General features: G+C 50.5%; 2 protein-coding genes and 1 non-coding gene across 4 annotated transcripts; 1 reads left to right on the top strand and 2 right to left on the bottom strand.

Annotated features, from left to right (window-relative positions):
• Positions 1–2,304: 2,304 nt before the first annotated feature.
• On the bottom strand, positions 2,305–2,375 carry trnag-gcc. Its single transcript has one exon. It is a non-coding gene; the product is annotated as a tRNA-Gly (tRNA).
• A 2,200-nt stretch (positions 2,376–4,575) lies between these two features.
• On the top strand, positions 4,576–7,638 carry polr1g (RNA polymerase I subunit G). The gene is made up of 2 exons (XM_033014334.1): positions 4,576–4,790; positions 6,282–7,638. Exons 1-2 carry the CDS (start codon positions 4,669–4,671, stop codon positions 6,877–6,879), a joined length of 720 nt encoding a protein of 239 aa, XP_032870225.1. The 5' UTR covers positions 4,576–4,668; the 3' UTR covers positions 6,880–7,638.
• Positions 7,639–9,165: 1,527 nt separating this feature from the next.
• On the bottom strand, positions 9,166–15,025 carry LOC116967781 (zinc finger and BTB domain-containing protein 1-like). Of its 2 annotated transcripts, XR_004410319.1 has the most exons (3): positions 14,946–15,025; positions 10,363–12,484; positions 9,166–10,329 (listed from the first exon to the last, which is right to left on the bottom strand). XR_004410319.1 is itself a non-coding variant. In XM_033014385.1 (2 exons), exon 2 carries the CDS (start codon positions 12,477–12,479, stop codon positions 10,722–10,724), a length of 1,758 nt encoding a protein of 585 aa, XP_032870276.1. In that variant the 5' UTR covers positions 12,480–12,484; positions 14,946–15,025; the 3' UTR covers positions 9,166–10,721. The 2 variants fall into 2 exon arrangements, 1 of the variants encoding a protein (XP_032870276.1); XM_033014385.1 differs by having other exon boundaries at positions 9,166–12,484.
• Positions 15,026–17,650: the final 2,625 nt, after the last annotated feature.

Genomic DNA, 17,650 nt, shown 5'->3' on the forward strand with positions numbered 1-17,650 from the left:
CTCTCTGTCTCTCTCTCTGTCTCTCTCTCTTTTTGCTGCCCTCACTTCTTATTTTTGTCTTCCACCTTTTCTTCCCATTGCTCTATTCCAATTTTATATAGAACATAGACCAGCGCTGCACAGCAACAGGCCCTTCAGCTCATAATGTCTGTGCCTAACATGACACCAAGACCAACTCTTATCAGCCTGCACAGATTCCATGTCGGGGCCATTTATGTCTAGGCTAGCTACTGTTGGCATATTATAGTATTTTGTCTAGATATATCTTGCAGTATTATTTAAGACACTAGGGAGCGGTCAATAGCTGCACAGGGTGGTGTATATATAGGGGCATAGGGACAGGCACAGGGAGGGAGAGCATACAGATCCCACCAGACCAGGGACACAGCAGCTAGCGACAACTTGCATGCAGAATAAGGAAAACTGGTACGTTCATCTCTTTGTTTGTACGACTACTTCAATAAAGAACCAATGAAACTGGAAATAATGACTGGAAGATCTGTTCTATTAGGTCTGTGTAAGATCCTTTCCTCCACAGATGCTGCCTGACCCGCTGAGTTTACTCCAGCACTTTGTGCCGAAACAAAAATTAACACTGGGTGTTAGAAAAGGTCACGTTTCCCATTCTCCGCCCATGACTGTTGGTCTTTGCTGATGGAAGAGACATTAGCCGCGGCTACTGTACATTAAGTTAAGACAGTTCTGTGGTCCTGCTCCCACGATCGGCCTGCATGCCGCTTCCCAAAGGGTCAGGCCAGCAGTACTCTGATCCAACTCCAGCTGTTGCAACTGGATGTGGAACAGCAGGCAGCCAGAGAACCACAGCAGCTCCGGCTAATCGCGTGTAGGATGGAACTGCAGACGCTGGTTCAAACCAAAGATAGACGCAAAAAGCTGGAGTAACTCAGTGGGACAGGCAGCATCTCTGGAGAGAAGGAATGGGTGACGTTTTCATAAGTTCGTAAGTGATTAGGCCATTCAGCCCATCAAGTCTACTCCGCCATTCAGTCATGGCTGATCTATCTCTCCCTCCTAACCCCATTCTCCTGCCTTCTCCCCATAACATAGAAACATAGAAACATAGAAATTAGGTGCAAGAGTAGGCCATTCGGCCCTTCGAGCCTGCACCGCCATTCAATATGATCATGGCTGATCATCCAACTCAGTATCCCGTACCTGCCTTCTCTCCATACCCTCTGATCCCCTTAGCCACAAGGGTCACATCTAATAACCTCTGACACCCGCACTAATCAAGAATCTGCCAATCTCCGCCTTAAATATATTCACTGACTTGGCCTCCACAGCCTTCTGTGGCAAATAATTCCACAGATTCACAACCCTATCATTTTGGGTCGAGAGCCTTCTTCTGAACAAAGAACAGAACAGTACAGCACCTTTCAGCTCTTTATGTCCATGCTGAACATGATGCCAAATCAAACTGATCTCACCTGCCTGACATGATCCATATCCCTTTATTCCCTGCACTTCCAAAGGCATCTTAAACACCACTATCAAGATCAAGTTTATTGTCATCGTATCTGCCTCCACCACCACTCCTGGCAGCACGTTCCAGGCACCCACCACTCTCTGTGTAAAAATACTTTCCCCCTCTCACCTTGTAGTTATGCCTTTTAGTGTTGGATAATTCCACCTTGGGAGAAAGGTTCTGACTGTCTATCTATGCCTCTCCTAATTTTATATGTCAAGTCTCCCCTCAACCTCCGAAGTTCCAGAGAAAACAATCTAAGTCTATCCAACCTCAACCTATATGTACAGATACAAGACATACAGGTTTGTAGTTTAATTGGCTTGGTATATGTGTAAATTGTGTGTAGGATAGTGTTAATGTGCAGGGATTGTGGACTCAGTAGGCCGATAGGCACATTTCCGCGCTGTATCTCTAAATTAAACCAAACTAAACAGTTTAAACTCCATCTACCATTTCTCCACCCATTTCTGTAGCTGATCTATATCCTGTAGTGTTCAAAAGGGAACTGCAGATGCTGGAATATCGAAGGTACACAAAATTGCTGGGGAAACTCAGCGGGTGCAGCAGCATCTATGGAGCGAAGGAAATAGGCGACGTTTCGGGGCCGAAACCCTTCTTCAGACACTCTTCGCTTCATAGATGCTGCTGCACCCGCTGAGTTTCCCCAGCAATTTTGTATATCCTGTAGTGTTGTGTACATTGTCAGCCTTCATCACAGTCTGCAACTCCACGAACTTCTGTGCAGACTGCAAACATATTAACCAACCCATTTACATTCAGGACATTTATACGTAACACAAATAATAATTCTACAAAGCATTGGCCGGGAATCGAACCCAGGCCTCCCGCGTGGCAGGCAGAAATTCTACCACTAAACCACCAATGCAGATATATGGTGTGTATGGGGAGAGAGGACATACTCACCACAGAGGAGAGGCTCTTTGATGTAGACACGATGAACTGCAGATGCTGGAAACTTGAGCAAAACACAAAGTGCTGAGGGAATCTCAGTAGGGCAGGCAGCGTCCGTGGAGGGAATGGACGGGCAATGTTTCAAGTCAGGATAGTCCAGAACAAGGGGTAAAAGTTTAAGGATAAGGGGAAAATCTTTTAGGACCAAGATGAGGAAAACATTTTTCACACAGAGTGGTGAATCTCTGGAATTCTCTGCCACATAAGGTAGTTGAGGCCAGTTCATTGGCTATATTTAAGAGGGAGTTAGATGTGGCCCTTGTGGCTAAGGGGATCAGGGGGTATGGAGAGAAGGCAGGTACAGGATACTGAGTTGGATGATCAGCCATGATCATATTGAATGGCGGTGCAGGCTCGAAGGGCCGAATGGCCTACTCCTGCACCTAATTTCTATGTTTCTATGTTTCTATGAAGACACAAAATGCTGGAGTAACTCAGCGGGACAGGCAGCATCTCTGGAGAGAAGGAATGGGTGACGTTTTGGGTCGAGACCCTTCTTCAGACAGTGTGGAAAGGGACTGGATATTTTTAAAGCAGAGATAGATAAGATTCTTGATTACGTCTGAAGAAGGGTCTCGACCCGAAACGTCACCCATTCCTTCTCTCCAGAGATGCTGCCTGTCCCGCTGAGTTACTCCAGCTTTTTGTGGCTGTCCCCAGTGTGGAGCTCTCCTTGTGTCCCCAGTGTGGAGCTCTCCTTGTGTCCCCGGTGTGGAGTTGTCTTGAGCCCTTACTGGAGCTGACCAGTGGGTCTTGGTGTGGAGCTGATCTTGAGCCCCAGCATGGAGCTGACCTTAACCCCAGTGTGGAGCTGACCAGTGGGTCTTGGTGTGGAGCTGATCTTGAGCCCCAGCATGGAGCTGACCAGTGAGCACCAGCGTGGAGCTGACCAGTGGGCCCCAGTGTGGAGCTGACCTTGAGCCCCAGCATGGAGCTGACCTTAACCCCAGTGTGGAGCTGACCAGTGAGCACCAGCGTGGAGCTGACCTTAGCTACCTTAGACTCTTGCTTAGTACGGGTGTCAGAGGTTTTGGGGAGAAGGCAGGAGAATGGGGTTAGGAGGGAGAGATAGGTCAGCCATGACTTGACGGGCCGAATGGCCTAATTCTGCTCCTAGAACTGATGAACATGAATAAACTAAACTGCATTACACTAAATCCCTCTCTGGTCCATAACACTTACTTGAACTGATATTAAATCAGACTTTATATTAAATCAGGATGTATAGATCATCTCCCCTGGCAACCCTGGCTCAACAGCGCCCCCTACACGTGCTCCTTGCCAATATCTGTCGGCAAAGTTAATATGTTGAATGAACCCCCTCCCTTTAAGGGCCTAACCACGACATTAGAGGGGGATACTGCTTATATCAATATACAGGCGTACGTTGATTTTTTTCCCAATTCTAAAATAAAACATTTTAAGTTAAACAAGCTAAATAGTAAGGTTCTGCAAGTGCATCCAACGTGTCCACAACATTGGCCAGGCCCGGAATTTGCAGGAGAGGGGAATGTGCGCACCCCTACAGCTTGAGTGGACGAGTCTTGGAATCTTCCATTAAGGGTGATGGGGGGAGGCCAGGGACTGTGCACTGGGGAAGAAGGTTTTAAAGACCTGTAGTGTCCATAGTTGTGTTGTCACATATTAGATTGATATAATTAAGCTTGATGAATACAGAGAGCGGGTTTGAGAGCGATGTGTGGAAGTATGGGATGGATTATTGAGTTTCGCTCCCCCATTTCTTGGGAAGGTTGGGCGAGCGGGCGGGGGGGTAGTTGAGCTCGGACTGAGCGTCCGCCCACTGACGCCCGGCGTGGTGACGAGCTGCGGCCGCTGATGCCCGGCGTGGTGACGAGCTCCGCCCGCTAACGCCCGGCGTGGTGACGAGCTCCGCCCGCTGACGCCCGGCGTGCTGACGAGCTGCTCCCGCTGACGCCCGGCGTGGTGACGAGCACCGCCCGCTGACGCCCGGCGCGGGGACGAGCTGCTCCCGCTAACGCCCGGCGTGGTGACGAGAATAGATCTTATAGCACCGCTATTGGATCTTTGGTGACGAGCTCCGCCCGCTAACGCCCGGCGTGGTGACGAGCTCCGCCCGCTGACGCCCGGCGTGCTGACGCGCACCATCCACGAGCCCAAAGATACCAGAGCAAAAGCAACGACCAGAGCTTTGAGCGCGAGACCGCCAACGGCCAACGGTCGGGGCGATGCGCGGTTTCCAGGCGCCCCCCGAGTTTGTGCCTTCACCGCGCGCGGCGCCGCCCGGGTCCCGCGAGACCGCCGCTCGTCTGTGGCTGATCCGCGCCCCCGCCGACTTCACCGCCCGCGGGTGGGTGGGTGGGGATAGTGGGGGGGGGGGGGAGTGATGGGGGTGAGGGGAGTGATGGGGGGGAGGGAGGGGAGGGAAGAGTGAGGGGGGGGAGGGAGGGGAGTGATGGGGGGGAGGGGGATAGTGGGGGTGAGGAGGAAGGGGGAGAGTGGAGGGGAAGTGGGGAGTGATGGAGGGAGAGTGGTGGGGGGGGAGGAGGGGGGAGTGATGGACGGGGGCGGGAGAAGGAGGTGAGGGAAGAGGGAGGGGTGGGGGGGTGATGGAGAGGGTGAGAGATGGAGTGAGGGGGAGTGATGGAGGAGGGGGGGGAGGTGAGGGGGGGGGAGTGGAGGATGGGGGAGTGAGGGAGGAAGGGGGTGAGGTGAGGGAAGGGGGAGAGGGTGGGAGTGAGGGAGGTGAATGGAGTGAAATAGGTAATGTACTGGAGTGAGAGATGGGGGGTGAGGAGAGAGGGAGGGAGTGAAATGTGTGAGGGAGGGGGGAGAGGACAAGTAGGGTGAGGGGATGAGTGAGTGAAACATAGTGAGGAGGGGGGATTGGAGGTGAGGGGGTGAAATGTAGGAGGGAGAGTGATGTGTGAGGGGAGGAATATGGGAGTGAGGATGAGGGGAGAGGGATTATGTGGAGGTGAAGGGTAATGGGGAGAGGGTGAGTGCAGGAGGGGTGGTGGTGCGTTTGTAGGGAGGTGGAGGTGTGTATGTAAGGGGGTTGAGGGGATATGGGGGTAGGGATGAGGAGAGGGAGGGTAGGGATGAGTTATGGGTGAAGGGAGAGTGGTGGGGATAAAGATGAGGGGAGTGAAGTATGGGGGGGTTAGAGGGTGAAGGTAGGCCATGTAGGTGAGTGGGATGAGATGGGTGGGAGAGTGCAGGAGTGAGGGTGGGGGTAGGTGGAGATCTGTTAATAGATTGAGGGGAGAGGTTGGAGCTGCATATGTTGGGAGGGTGAGGGTAGGATATGAAGGGGAGGTGGGCGGTGAACTTGGACAGGGGGTGGAAATAAAGGGGTAGGCAAGAGGGGAAACGGAGGGGCAGTGGTGGGGCTGAAGGGTCTGTTTCTGTGCTGTCTATCTGTGACTCCACTGACTGCATCTTCAAGAGGCTGAAAGAAGGAACTGCAGATGCTGGGTTACACTGAAGGTAGCCACAAAATGCTGGAGTAACTCAGCGGGTCAGGCAGCATCTCTGATGAAAAGGAATAGGTGACGTTTTGGGTCGAAACCTGAATCTGATGAAGGGTTTCGCTTCTAAACATTACCTATTCCTTTTTTTTTCCATTGATGCTGCCATGCCATTCCCTCCAAAGATGCTGCCTGTCCTGCTGAGTTCCTCCAGCACTTTGTGTTTAGTTGAAGGGCATCACGCTGCGTTGACAACCAGTAGGAAATTAAATACTGGTTCACCCGGCATCCTTTGAATGCCAGCATTTTGTGTCTCACTTCAAGAGACTGCTTTGTTTGCGTGGGTCTAATGTGTGGTTGTTCTGTTTCAGTTTTTCTGGAAAGAAGATCCCCTTGGTTGGTTTTCAGACACTCCAGTCTAAGACTTGTGAGGATAAAGTGTACAATGTGTTTTCCACACCGGGTGGAGCAGAGGGCATCTGCCTGATCCTCCCCACAGACGCAGAGGGCCGGACAGAGAGCTGCTCGGATTTTGCTGGCTGCATCACCATCGATGAGAACTGGGAGGCTGCATGCAGCAGCGCAGAGCCACGCTGCATCCCCACCAGCCCCGCTCCCAACATCCCGACCGACTTGAAGCAACGCTTCCAGCCTTTCGGAGTAGGCCCGCCCGGGTGGTCCCCACGGGAACGACAGCCGGCGCGGAGAGGCAAGAAGAAGAGGGCGAAAGAGAAAGTGGCGGTCGAGGAACTCGAACCTGGAGGCCAAGAAGTCGATTCTGAAACTCCGGGCGAGTCTAGGAAAAAGAAAAAGAAGAAGAGCAAAGAGCTGCTGGATGTGCCGGTGCCAGAAGTGGGACACAAACACAGGAAGCGGAAGAAGAGGGGCAAAGATGAGAGCTACGAAACTATGCCCTCTGAATCAGACACCAGGCACAAGAAGAAGAAAAAGAAAAAGGATAAAGTTTAAATGGCAACTGAAACTCCATATGATGCATCTGGGTTCTACTTCCTCTTGCCATCTTGTGACTAATGGGTTTTGGTGATGCCAAGTTTGGGGGGCCCTCCACCCAACCCCTGTATGTTGTATAAATCCTAGAACTGCAGGATTCCAGCGTATGCCACTCCTCTCCTGAATTGGGTGACGAATTACCTTTTTGTGACAGTTCACCTCTGTGTTGTCTTCTTGGGTATGTTGAAGGAAACTCCCTCTCGTTTAGCATTGGAGCTCTGATTTGCGTGTTGTTAATATCTGACTGGGACACCGAGATCAGCAGGGAATTATTGCAAGCTATCTTGGTGGGGGCAACCCTTGCCAAGAATCGGGACCTCCCACACTCTCAACTACCTCTGCTGACTGTCAACTTGAAGCCCAAGCACAGGACTTGATGCAGATTTAGCTGTTGCCCAAGTTACAGGATAGGTTGAAGGGGTTTATTATCTTCCCATTGTTGGTAAGATAGACACAAAGTGCTGGAGTAACTCAGCGGGACAGGCAGCATCTCTGGAGAGAAGGAATGGGTGACGTTTTGGGTCGTGACCCTTCTTCAGACATGTGGGGGGATTTACTCAGTAACGATACTGATATCTATCCCTGCTCCAGGAGTGTTTGATGGATCAGTGTAGAGGGAACATTACTGTGTCGAATACTTTCGTGACCATTTCTGCCCAGGCTTCCAATTTGTGTTTTGTTTTGCAAATGATTTTATTAAAAACCAGATGTCATGTATGAAGTTGTTGGTGTCCAAAATGTATTGCAGCCATCGCTCGAGTTAACCAGTGAACATCGTGCATTCCTTGTGAAACCGGTGCTCAAACGTACAACTCAGGAAAGAGCCGAGCGTTACGATGAGCAGCTCCCTCAATAGCCAAACCGCCGCTTAGTTTAGATACAGCGTGGCGCTTCAGCCCACTGACTCCGTGCTGACCAGCAATCCCCGCACATTAACACTGTCCTACACACAAGGGTCAATTTTACCAAGCCAGTTAACCTACAAACCTGTACATCTTTGGAGAGTGGGAGCAAACCGGAGTACACGGAAAAAACCCACACAGGTCACAGGGAGAACGTACAAACTCCGTACAAACTGAACCCGTGGTCAGGATCGAACCCGGGTCTCTGGTGCTACACGTGTTTGGTTATTTTTTTTTAAGTATTAAAGGCCCACTGCCTAATATATAATATATTTTAATCACATGAACATTAACCTCAAGTCTCTCCGATTAACAATTTATTTACAAAACTCTGGTCAATAAACAAATATCATTTTTAAAATACAACCTTTTCAAATCAGTGCAACATAAACCTGCTCTTGGTTAAGAATCATCAGACACCCATCTACTGCAAGATTGCATGACAGACACCAGTGACTGCACAGGGAGATACCCTGATAATACATGAGGCTGCAGATGCTGGAACCTTGAGGAAAAACAAACTGCTGGAGTAACTCAATTAGTTAGATAACATCTGCGGAAGGAAATGGACAGATGTTAGAAATGGATGACCATTTGGCCCACTGGGTCAACGTTTGATCCCAGGGATGTAGTCTTATCCCCCCCTCTTGTTCTCCTATACCTCTGCAATCCATTCCCCACATTCTCCAATGCCCACCAATTCTTGATAAGATTAGTTTGGAGATACAGCATGGGAGAGCGAGAGAGCATTTAAGAGAGAGCTAGATAGGGCTCTTAAAAATAGCGGTCAGGGATATGGGGAGTAGGCAGGAACGTGGTACTGATTGGGGATTATCAGGCTCGAAGGGCCGAATGACCTACTCCTGCACCTATTGTCTATTGAAATAGGCCTTTTGGCCCACCCTCAACAATCACACTAGTTCTATGTTATCCCAGCACACTAGTGACAATTTACAATTTTACCAAGCCGATTAGTCTATAAACTCGTATGTTTTTGGGGTGTGGGAAGAAACCGGAGCACCCGGAGAAAACCCACGCCATCACAGGGAGATTCTTGGTTAGTACATTTGATTGTGACGTTATGGGAAGAAGGCAGGAGCATGGGGAGAGGAGGGAGAGATAGAACAGCCATGCTTGAATGATGGGCCGAATGGCCTAATTCTACTACTATCACTTATGACCTTATGAATGTAAAATCACTGCCGCCCATTACTCTCCACAGATGTTGCCTGTCCTACTGAGTTGTTCCAGCACATTGCTTTGTTGCTCAAGGCAGATTAACAATTTTTGTGGAAACATGGCACTTGTGTCTGGCATTCCCCAAAACAGAAAAACTGATAATCTGGCAATCTCAGGACTTTATTGGCACCGGACTTGAAGATTGTCCAGGTTTACTGAATGTTACTTCCATTAATACTCCAACTCATATTATTAAAAAGGAACTGCAGATGCTGGTTTATACCAAAGATGGACGCAAAATGTTGCGGTAACCCAGCGGGTCAGGCATCTCCTCTGGAGGAAATGGATGGGCGAGTAATGTTTCAGGTCATGATCTGAAGATGGGTCTCGACCCAAAACTTCACCTGTCCATTTTTTACCAGAGATGTTGCCCGATCCGCTGTAACTCCAGCACTTTGCGCCTATCTTTAATATCCCAGCACACTTTTCACATTTTGTTTTACGTTACACAGTAGTACAATATATTTTCCAGTGAATCCAGTGGGTTTACAGGTTCCCGGTGAGTTTAATCTTGAATTATTTCAACTTGTCACAATAAGCCAAGACTCTTGGCAACAAACCTATCCACTTTCCAGCCCACTTGGCATTTCCAAATCCGACTGCATCTGTAAGCCCTGCTCCCCCATCTGAGGCACACTCGAACCCCTGACTAACAGCGAGCCAGATACCACATCATTTACTAACAGCCAGGTTTCAATTCCCGACTGGTAGCGGTAGTCCAATTAACACAATAAATATGAGCACTGGAGGAACTCAGCGGGTCAAGCAGCATCTCTGGAGTTTCTTTTAAAACTGCAAACGCTGGAATCTTGAGTAAAACACAAAGAGCTGGAGGAACACAGCTGGTCAGGCAGCATCTGTGGAGGGAATGCATACCCGACTTTCAACCCAATGAAGGGCCCCAAGCTGAAACATCACCTGTCCATTTCCCTCCACAGATGCTGAGTTCCTCCAGCACTTTGTCTTTGGTTCAAGAAGGCATCTTCCCACCTTAAGGGCAAATAGACATGAACAATTTACATTGACAATCTGAAGAAGAGTCCTGACCAGAGATGAGGTCTGAGGAAGGGTCCCTACCCGAAACGTCACCTATCCATGTTCTTCACAGATGCTGCCTGACCCACTGAGTTACTCCAGCATTCTGTGAAACGCCACCTATCCATGTTCTGAATCTGAATCTTCTCCAGAGATGCTGCCTGACCCGCTGAGTTACTCCAGCACTCTGTCCTTTTTTTGTATGCAATTTAATGCAGACACAGCTTGAATACTGTGATGTATATGTAATATACATTACAAATACCTTGTGAATGTATAAAGAAATGTCACCCATGCCATTCCCTCCAAAGATGCTGCCTGACACTAGGATAGGTGACGTTTTGGGTCAGGACCCTTCTTTAGACTGATTGTAGATGGGGGGGGGCTCTTCAATCCTTCGGTCTCTCACCCTTTGTTTTAATCTTTGTCCTTTGATCTAACTATCTTCCTACCATCACCCTCCCCCCCCCCCCTCACCTATCACCGGCCACACTTTGTTCGGCCTCTGCACTCTTCCAGGTATCTTCTCCCCTCCCCACCTACACTCAGTTTGAAGATGGGTCTCGACCTGAAGGTCACCCATCCACGACCTGCAGCCTCCCCTGGCCCAGGAGTTGGGTTGGGTCAGTTCTTGGGCTTGGGCTTGGCCCCGGCCCGGCCTGGCTCAGTGCCGTGCAGCTTCCTGGACCAGCAGTTGATGGCGTGGGCAACCATGTCCTTCTTCAGCCTGAACTTCTCCCCACACACCCCGCACGGGTACATGTGGCTCTCCAGGTGCCTCTGCAGTTCGGCCTTGCCCGGCAGGATCTCGTAGCACACCTGGCAGACGGCCTGGCCAGCCGAGAGGTGTGTGTCCATGTGGACCAGGTGCCCGTACTTCCTGCTGCTGTGGTGCCCGCACACCGAGCATTTAAAGCGGGCGTCCCCACTCCGGCCTGCCAGCTGTAAGCGCAGCTCTCGTGGGAAGGCCTTGGCATAGGCCGGGCCGGCCAGCCGGGTGCTCAGGCCGCCCTCCGCGGGGCCACGTGCGTGCTTGGGGAGGGGCCCCTGGCAGTGGGGGGTGCGGGAGGACGGGGCGGTCTGGGAAGATGAGGCTGCCGTCCCCTCCTCCTCCTCTCTCCTCCTGCGCCGCCGCTTCTTGCGGTCCCAGCCCCGCTCCTCACAGCACCCCTCGCACGTCCGGCAGCGCCAGGCCTTGCCCTTGCGGCGAGCAGCCTGGCAGGCGTGGCGGCCCTCGGCTGGCGTCAGGACGGGGGGCTCTGGCACCGGGGCGGAGGAGGGGGAGGAGAGGGGGGGGACGGAGAGTAGAGGGTCCGGGGGGGCATCGACAGTGGAGGACTCCGCTGCGGCTCTCGCCTCCTCGTCGCTCCCCTCCGAGACCTCGCCCTCGCCCTCGCCTTCCGCGCTGCTCTCCGAGCTGCTGATCGAGTCGTCCGTCGCGTTTTCCAGCACCAGGTCATCGTCTCCAGGGAAACGCACCTCGCCCTCCTCCAGCACATAGTCCTCAGCCTCTCCCCAGGCCCTGCGGCCAACTGAGCCCTCGGCCTCCGGCTGCACCGGCCCTCCTGCCTCCAGGCCCCAAGGCCTGAGGCCTCTCAGATCTTCGGCGCTCTCCCCCACCGCTGGGCCTTCCTCAACCTTGGGCTTCGGGCCTAGCACTCTGCTAGGCCTCTCCTCCTCCTCCTCTCGCTTGACCAGCCGTCCCTGTCTCACACACTTGCACATGTGCTCCTGCAGGTCCGGGGCCTGCTCGAAGGCCAAGCCACACAGGGGGCAGTGCAGAGGCCTCTCGGCGTGGAGCACCAGGTGCTCCCTCAGGCCGGCCTGCTCCTCAAAGGCCAGGCCGCAATGGTGGCACAGGTAGGCCTGAGGGTCCGCAGCCTCGTCGGGCAGCTCGGCCTTCACCGAGACGGGCCTGTCGATCGTCGCCGGGGCCTGAGACTGTCCCACCGCCTTGTCCTGGTACAGCTGCACCCCGAACACCAGTGGTTTGCCCGAGGCCTGGTGGGTAGGCCCGTCTCCCTCGCACTCCCTCTCCCCCACCGTGGGTTGGAATCGGCTGGCGTTGTAGAGCTTGAGGAAGCGCAGCGAGGCCCGGAAACGCTCCAGGTCTGCGGGTGACGAGTCCAGGTGGCCCGTGTACATCAGCTGCAGGATCAGGTCAAAGTGATCAGGGCTGACAGCCTGGGAGCTGAGGGACACCAGGCACGAGTCCGCTGGCTGGTTGACAAAGAGCTTGTGGAAGTAGGAGCTGCAGGCCGCCAGCACCACGCGGTGGGCCCGGAAACGCACATCTCCCACTGCAATGGAGCAGTCGCACAGGAAACCGTATTCCAGCTGTGAGCACAGCTGTTGCAAGACATGCTCACTGTGGCTCGTCATCGCCCCTGCAACGCACAGAGGCAGATTAGTTTATTATTGTCACGCGGACCGAGGTACAGTGAAAAGCTTTGTTGCTAACCAGTCAGTCGGAAAGACAATACATGATTACAGTCGGAGCTGTACACAGTGTACATCAGCTCCTCTAGTATCTTTGGTGTACATGATAAAGGGAATAACTTGAATAACGTTTAGTGCAAGATAAAGTCCTGTAAAGTCTGATTAAAGATAGTCCGAGGGTCTTCAAAGTGATGGATGGGAGGTCAGGGAACTCTCTGGTTGTTGGTAGGATGGTTCAGTTGCCTGACAACAGCTGGGAAGAAACTGTCCCTGATTCTAGAGGTGTGCGTTTTCTCATTTCTGTACCTTTTGCCCGATGGGAGAGGGGAGAACAGGGGGTGGCCGGGGTGAAACTGGTCCTTGATTAGTTTAATTTATTACAAGTACTTCCCGTCTTACGCAAACTCGCATTTGAGGAAGCGGGTCTTTAAGCCCTGTTTCATTTCCCAGTTGTGCATTTCGATAGTCTCATTTCCGCAAACCAGTCAGCTGTTCTCACTGTAGCCACCCCCGTGGTCTCATCACGGAGCTCCATCCCCCCCCCCCCCTTTCTCCCCCTCCAGTGGTCTCAGCACAGAGCTGAGACCGAAGAGGGAAGAGACAGAGACTTTGGGATTTTGCCTTCCATCACAGTGAGGAGGTGTTTGGTGAACTCACTGTGGTGGATGTTAAATTTGTGTTGATTGTGTGTTTTTGTCATTTTTATTATATGTATGACTGCAGGGAAACGAAATTTTGTTCAGACCGAAAGGTCTGAATGACAAATAAATTCAATTCAATTCAATTCAATTCAGCTTCCCCCGTGGTCTCAACACGGAGCTCCCCCTGTGGTCACAGCACGGACCTCTTCCCCCTCCCCCCCCACCCGTGGTTTCAGCACGGAGCTCCGGCATTATCTACCGCCATGCCACAATGCCGCACTCTAAGTTCAAGGTGAGAGTAGAACTATTTAAAAGGAACCCAAGGGGCAACCTTTTCACTCAGAGGGAGGTCGGACTTTATTCCTTGGAGCGCAGAAGGATGAGGGGAGATCTTATAGAGGTGTACAAGATCATGAGGGGTATAGATATAACTGGTGTCTTTCTGTGGTGACATTTTCAAGCAACACAACAGCAAAGATTCAAATATAACAGTTCAGAACTTACTTTGAAGCATGTATGTTTATTTGGGTGTTTACGGAGTTTATATATCTTATAGTTTCTGCTGCTGCAAGTAAGAATTTAATTGTTCCGTTTTCAGGACATATGACCACAAAACACTCTTGCCTCTTGTGGTAAATGTTTTGCCCAGAATAGGTGAACCAAGAACCAGAATGACATAGGTTTTTGGTGAAGGGGTAAAGATTTAATATGTCATAAGGAATAGGAGTAGAATTAGGCATTCGGCCCATCAAGTCTACTCCGCCATTCAATCATGGCTGACCACTCTCTTTCTCCTAACCCCATTCTCCTGCCTTCTCCTCAAAACCTCTGACACCCACACTAATCAAGAATCTATCTATCTCTGCCTTAAAATATCCACTGACTTGGCCTCCACAACCTTCTGTGGCAAAGAATTCCACAGATTCACCAGCCTCTGGCTAAAGAAATAGGAAGCCGAGGGGAATTTGTTTTACACAAAAGGTGGTGCGTGTATGGAACAAGCTGCCGGAGGAGGTGTGTTTAAGAAAGAACTGCAGATGCTGGAAAAATTGAAAGTAGACAAAAAATGCTGGAGAAACTCAGCGGGCGAGGCAGCATCTATGGAGAGAAGGAATTGGCAACGTTTCGGGTCGAGACCCTTCTTCTTCAGAGGAGGGGGAGGTAGTTGAGACTGGGACTATGGTAGACAAAAGTGCTGGAGAAACTCAGCGGGTGAGGCAGTATCCATGGAGCGAAGGAAATAGGCAACGTTTCAGGCAGAAACCCTTCTTCAGACTGGGACGATGATATTTAATATATATTTGGCCTGGAGTCAGGTTTGGAAGGATGTGGGCCAAACGTGGGCAGGTGGGACTAGTGTTGCTGGGGACATGTAGGTCGGTGTGGGCAGGCTGGGCCTGTGTGTGTGTGTGTGTGTGACAACTCTATGACACGGTCTGTGTCCGTAATGACTACCCCTCTGCTGCGACTCAAGAGCCGAGGCCCACGCCGCCGGCTAAGTCCTGATGTGGGGCAGATATGTGAGAGGACAGCCGGCTATGCACTGCAGCGAGTAACACACGGTGCCATCTCCTTCCCCACCCCATGCACCACTCTCCACCCGGCATTGTCTCCTACATCTACACACACACACACACCCCCACCACCAAATGCAAACACGCTTGCCCGCAGGGGCGTTTTCTTCTTTGCATCCTCCAGATTAGGCATTATAATTAAACATTTTTGCAGAGTAAATGGGTTTTATCCGACGACAAAAAAAGAAACTCACCTGTGGTTGAAACTCGCAGCTTCTGCAAAAGAACTGCTACAGCAAGTTGCTACAACTGGCGTTCCAGGCACTTCCGCTCCTCGCCCCCAATGCCTTCTGGGAATTGTAGTTCTTACCTCTATGATCGTTGGTTCTTACCATCCACCCCCCCCCCCTCAATGCCTTCTGGGAATTGTAGTTCTTCCCCATCCACCCCCCCCCCAATGCCTTCTGGGAATTGTAGTTCTTCCCATCCACCCCCCAATGCCTTCTGGGAATTGTAGTACTCCCTTTCACCCCCAATCTAAACATAGAAACATAGACAATAGGTGCAGGAGTAGAGGCCATTCGGCCCTTCGAGCCTGCACCGCCATTCAATATGATCATCCAACTCAGTATCCCATCCCTGCCTTCTCTCCATACCCCCTGATCCCTTTAGCCACAAGGGCCACATCTAACTCCCTCTTAAATATAGCCAATGAACTGTGGCTTCAACTACCTTCTGTGGCAGAGAATTCCACAGATTCACCACTGTGTCAAACCAAAGATCTTTGATCTAAATCAGCACCTGCAGTGTGTAGGAAAGAACTGCAGATGCAGGTTTAAATCGAAGGTAGACACAAAATGCTGGAGTAACTCAGCGGGTCAGGCAGCATCTCTGGAGAGAAGGAATGGGCGACGTTTCGGGTCGAGTCTGAAGAAGGGTCTCGACCCGAAACGTCGCCCATTCCTTCACTCCAGCATGTTGAGTCTATATCTAAATTAGATGCTGTCTGCCCGCTGATATACTACAGCACTTCCTGCATCTGCAGTTCCCTGTATCTCTAGATAGAAACATAGAAAATAGGTGCAAGAGTAGGCCATTCGGCCCTTCGAGCCTGCACCGCCATTCAATATGATCATGGCTGATCATCCAACTCAGTATCCTGTACCTGCCTTCTCTCCATACCCCCTGATCCCTTTAGCCACAAGGGCCACATCTAACTCCCTCTTAAATATAGCCAATGAACTGGCCTCAACTACCTTCTGTGGCAGAGAACTCTAGAGATTCACCACTCTCTGTGTGAAAAATGTTTTTCTCATCTCGGTCCTAAAAGATTTTCCCCTTATGTTGGAGATGACCACTGCTATGAATTGTTGCACTGTATATGTTGCCCAGATATCTGGGATTTGCTAAACTTGTTACTAATTTGTGTTTTTGTACGGCTGACATGACCAAGAAACATAGTTTGTTGTTGTTGCTGCATAAATCACTCATGCACTGGGTTCCAACCTGTGACACAAGAAATTAATGAGCAGAACTGCAAAAGGCTATTCAGCCCATCAATCCTATCTCACTTTTAAAGGGAAGATAGACACAAAATGTTGGAGCAACTCAGCAGGACAGGCAGCATCTCTGGTGAGAAGGAATGGGTGATGTTTCCGGTCTTATTGAGGTGTGTAAAATCATGAGAAGAATAGATTGGGTAGATGCACAGAGTCTCTTGCCCAGAGTAGATGAATCGAGGACCAGTTGGGCCGAAGTACCTGTTTCCACACTGTATCATGACTCTACGACGAGAGACTTTTAAAGGAACTTTTAAAGGGCAGTCACGGGAGAGTTGCTGCCTTACAGCGAATGCAGCGCCGGAGAGCCGGGTTCGATCCCGATTGCGGGAGCTGTCTGTACGGAGTTTGCACGTTCTCCCCGTGACCAGCGTGGGTTTTCTCCGAGATCTTTAATTTCCTCCCACACTCCAAAGACGTACAAGTTTGTAGGTTAATTTGTTAGTTTGTAGGGGGTTTTTTGGTAAATGTGAAAATTGTCCCAAGTAGGTGTTTAATAATAATAATAATAATAAATTTTATTTATGGGCGCCTTTCAAGAGTCTCAAGGACACCTTACAAAAATTTAGCAAGTAGAGGAAAAACATGTAAGCGGAATGAAATAAATAGTAGAGACATGACTAATAAACAAATTAAAGACAAATTAAAGACAGAATTCAATTCAAAACACAATATGTGGCAATTCAAGCACAGATGAAAAGGGAGGGGGACGTGGGGCTAAGGATAGGCAGAGGTGAAGAGATGAGTCTTGAGGTGGGACTGGAAGATGGTGAGGGACACGGAATTGCGGATCAGTTGGGGGAGGGAGTTCCAGAGCCTGGGAGCTGCCCTGGAGAAGGCTCTGTCCCCAAAACTGCGGAGGTTGGACTTGTGGATGGAGAGGAGACCGGTTGATGTGGATCTGAGGGACCGTGAGGGTTGGTAGGGGGAGAGGTCAGTGAGATATGGGGGGGCCAGATGGTGGAGGGCTTTGTAGGTGAGGACCATAGTGAGAATAGTGTTAGTGTGGTCGGCGGGGACCCGATGGGCCGAAGGGCCTGTTTCCGCACTGTATCTCTAAACTCTCGACAAGGAAGCTGAAATCATATCTTTTGCAGAGTGGAAATGTCAAAGTGCTTTAAGGTGAGATGGTCAAAGTTTAAAGGAGATGTGTGGGGCATGGTTCAATGTAACCAAAATCCATTATAAAGAGGTCCATTAAAACGAGGGTTTACTGCATTTTGGGTAACATCATCACAATTACACACCTGCCACACTCAGGGATTTCTGACCCTATCAGAGTAAAAAGTAATCAGAATTCACAATGATAAAAATGTACTTTAATATACAACGTTCCTCAAGAAAAATAAAACTCTTTTCAAGACATTTTACAACTTCCGTAAAGCCGCAAATAAAACAAA

Source organism: Amblyraja radiata, chromosome 41 (assembly GCF_010909765.2).
Source record: "Amblyraja radiata isolate CabotCenter1 chromosome 41, sAmbRad1.1.pri, whole genome shotgun sequence".
NCBI classification, from domain to species: Eukaryota; Metazoa; Chordata; class Chondrichthyes; order Rajiformes; family Rajidae; genus Amblyraja; species Amblyraja radiata.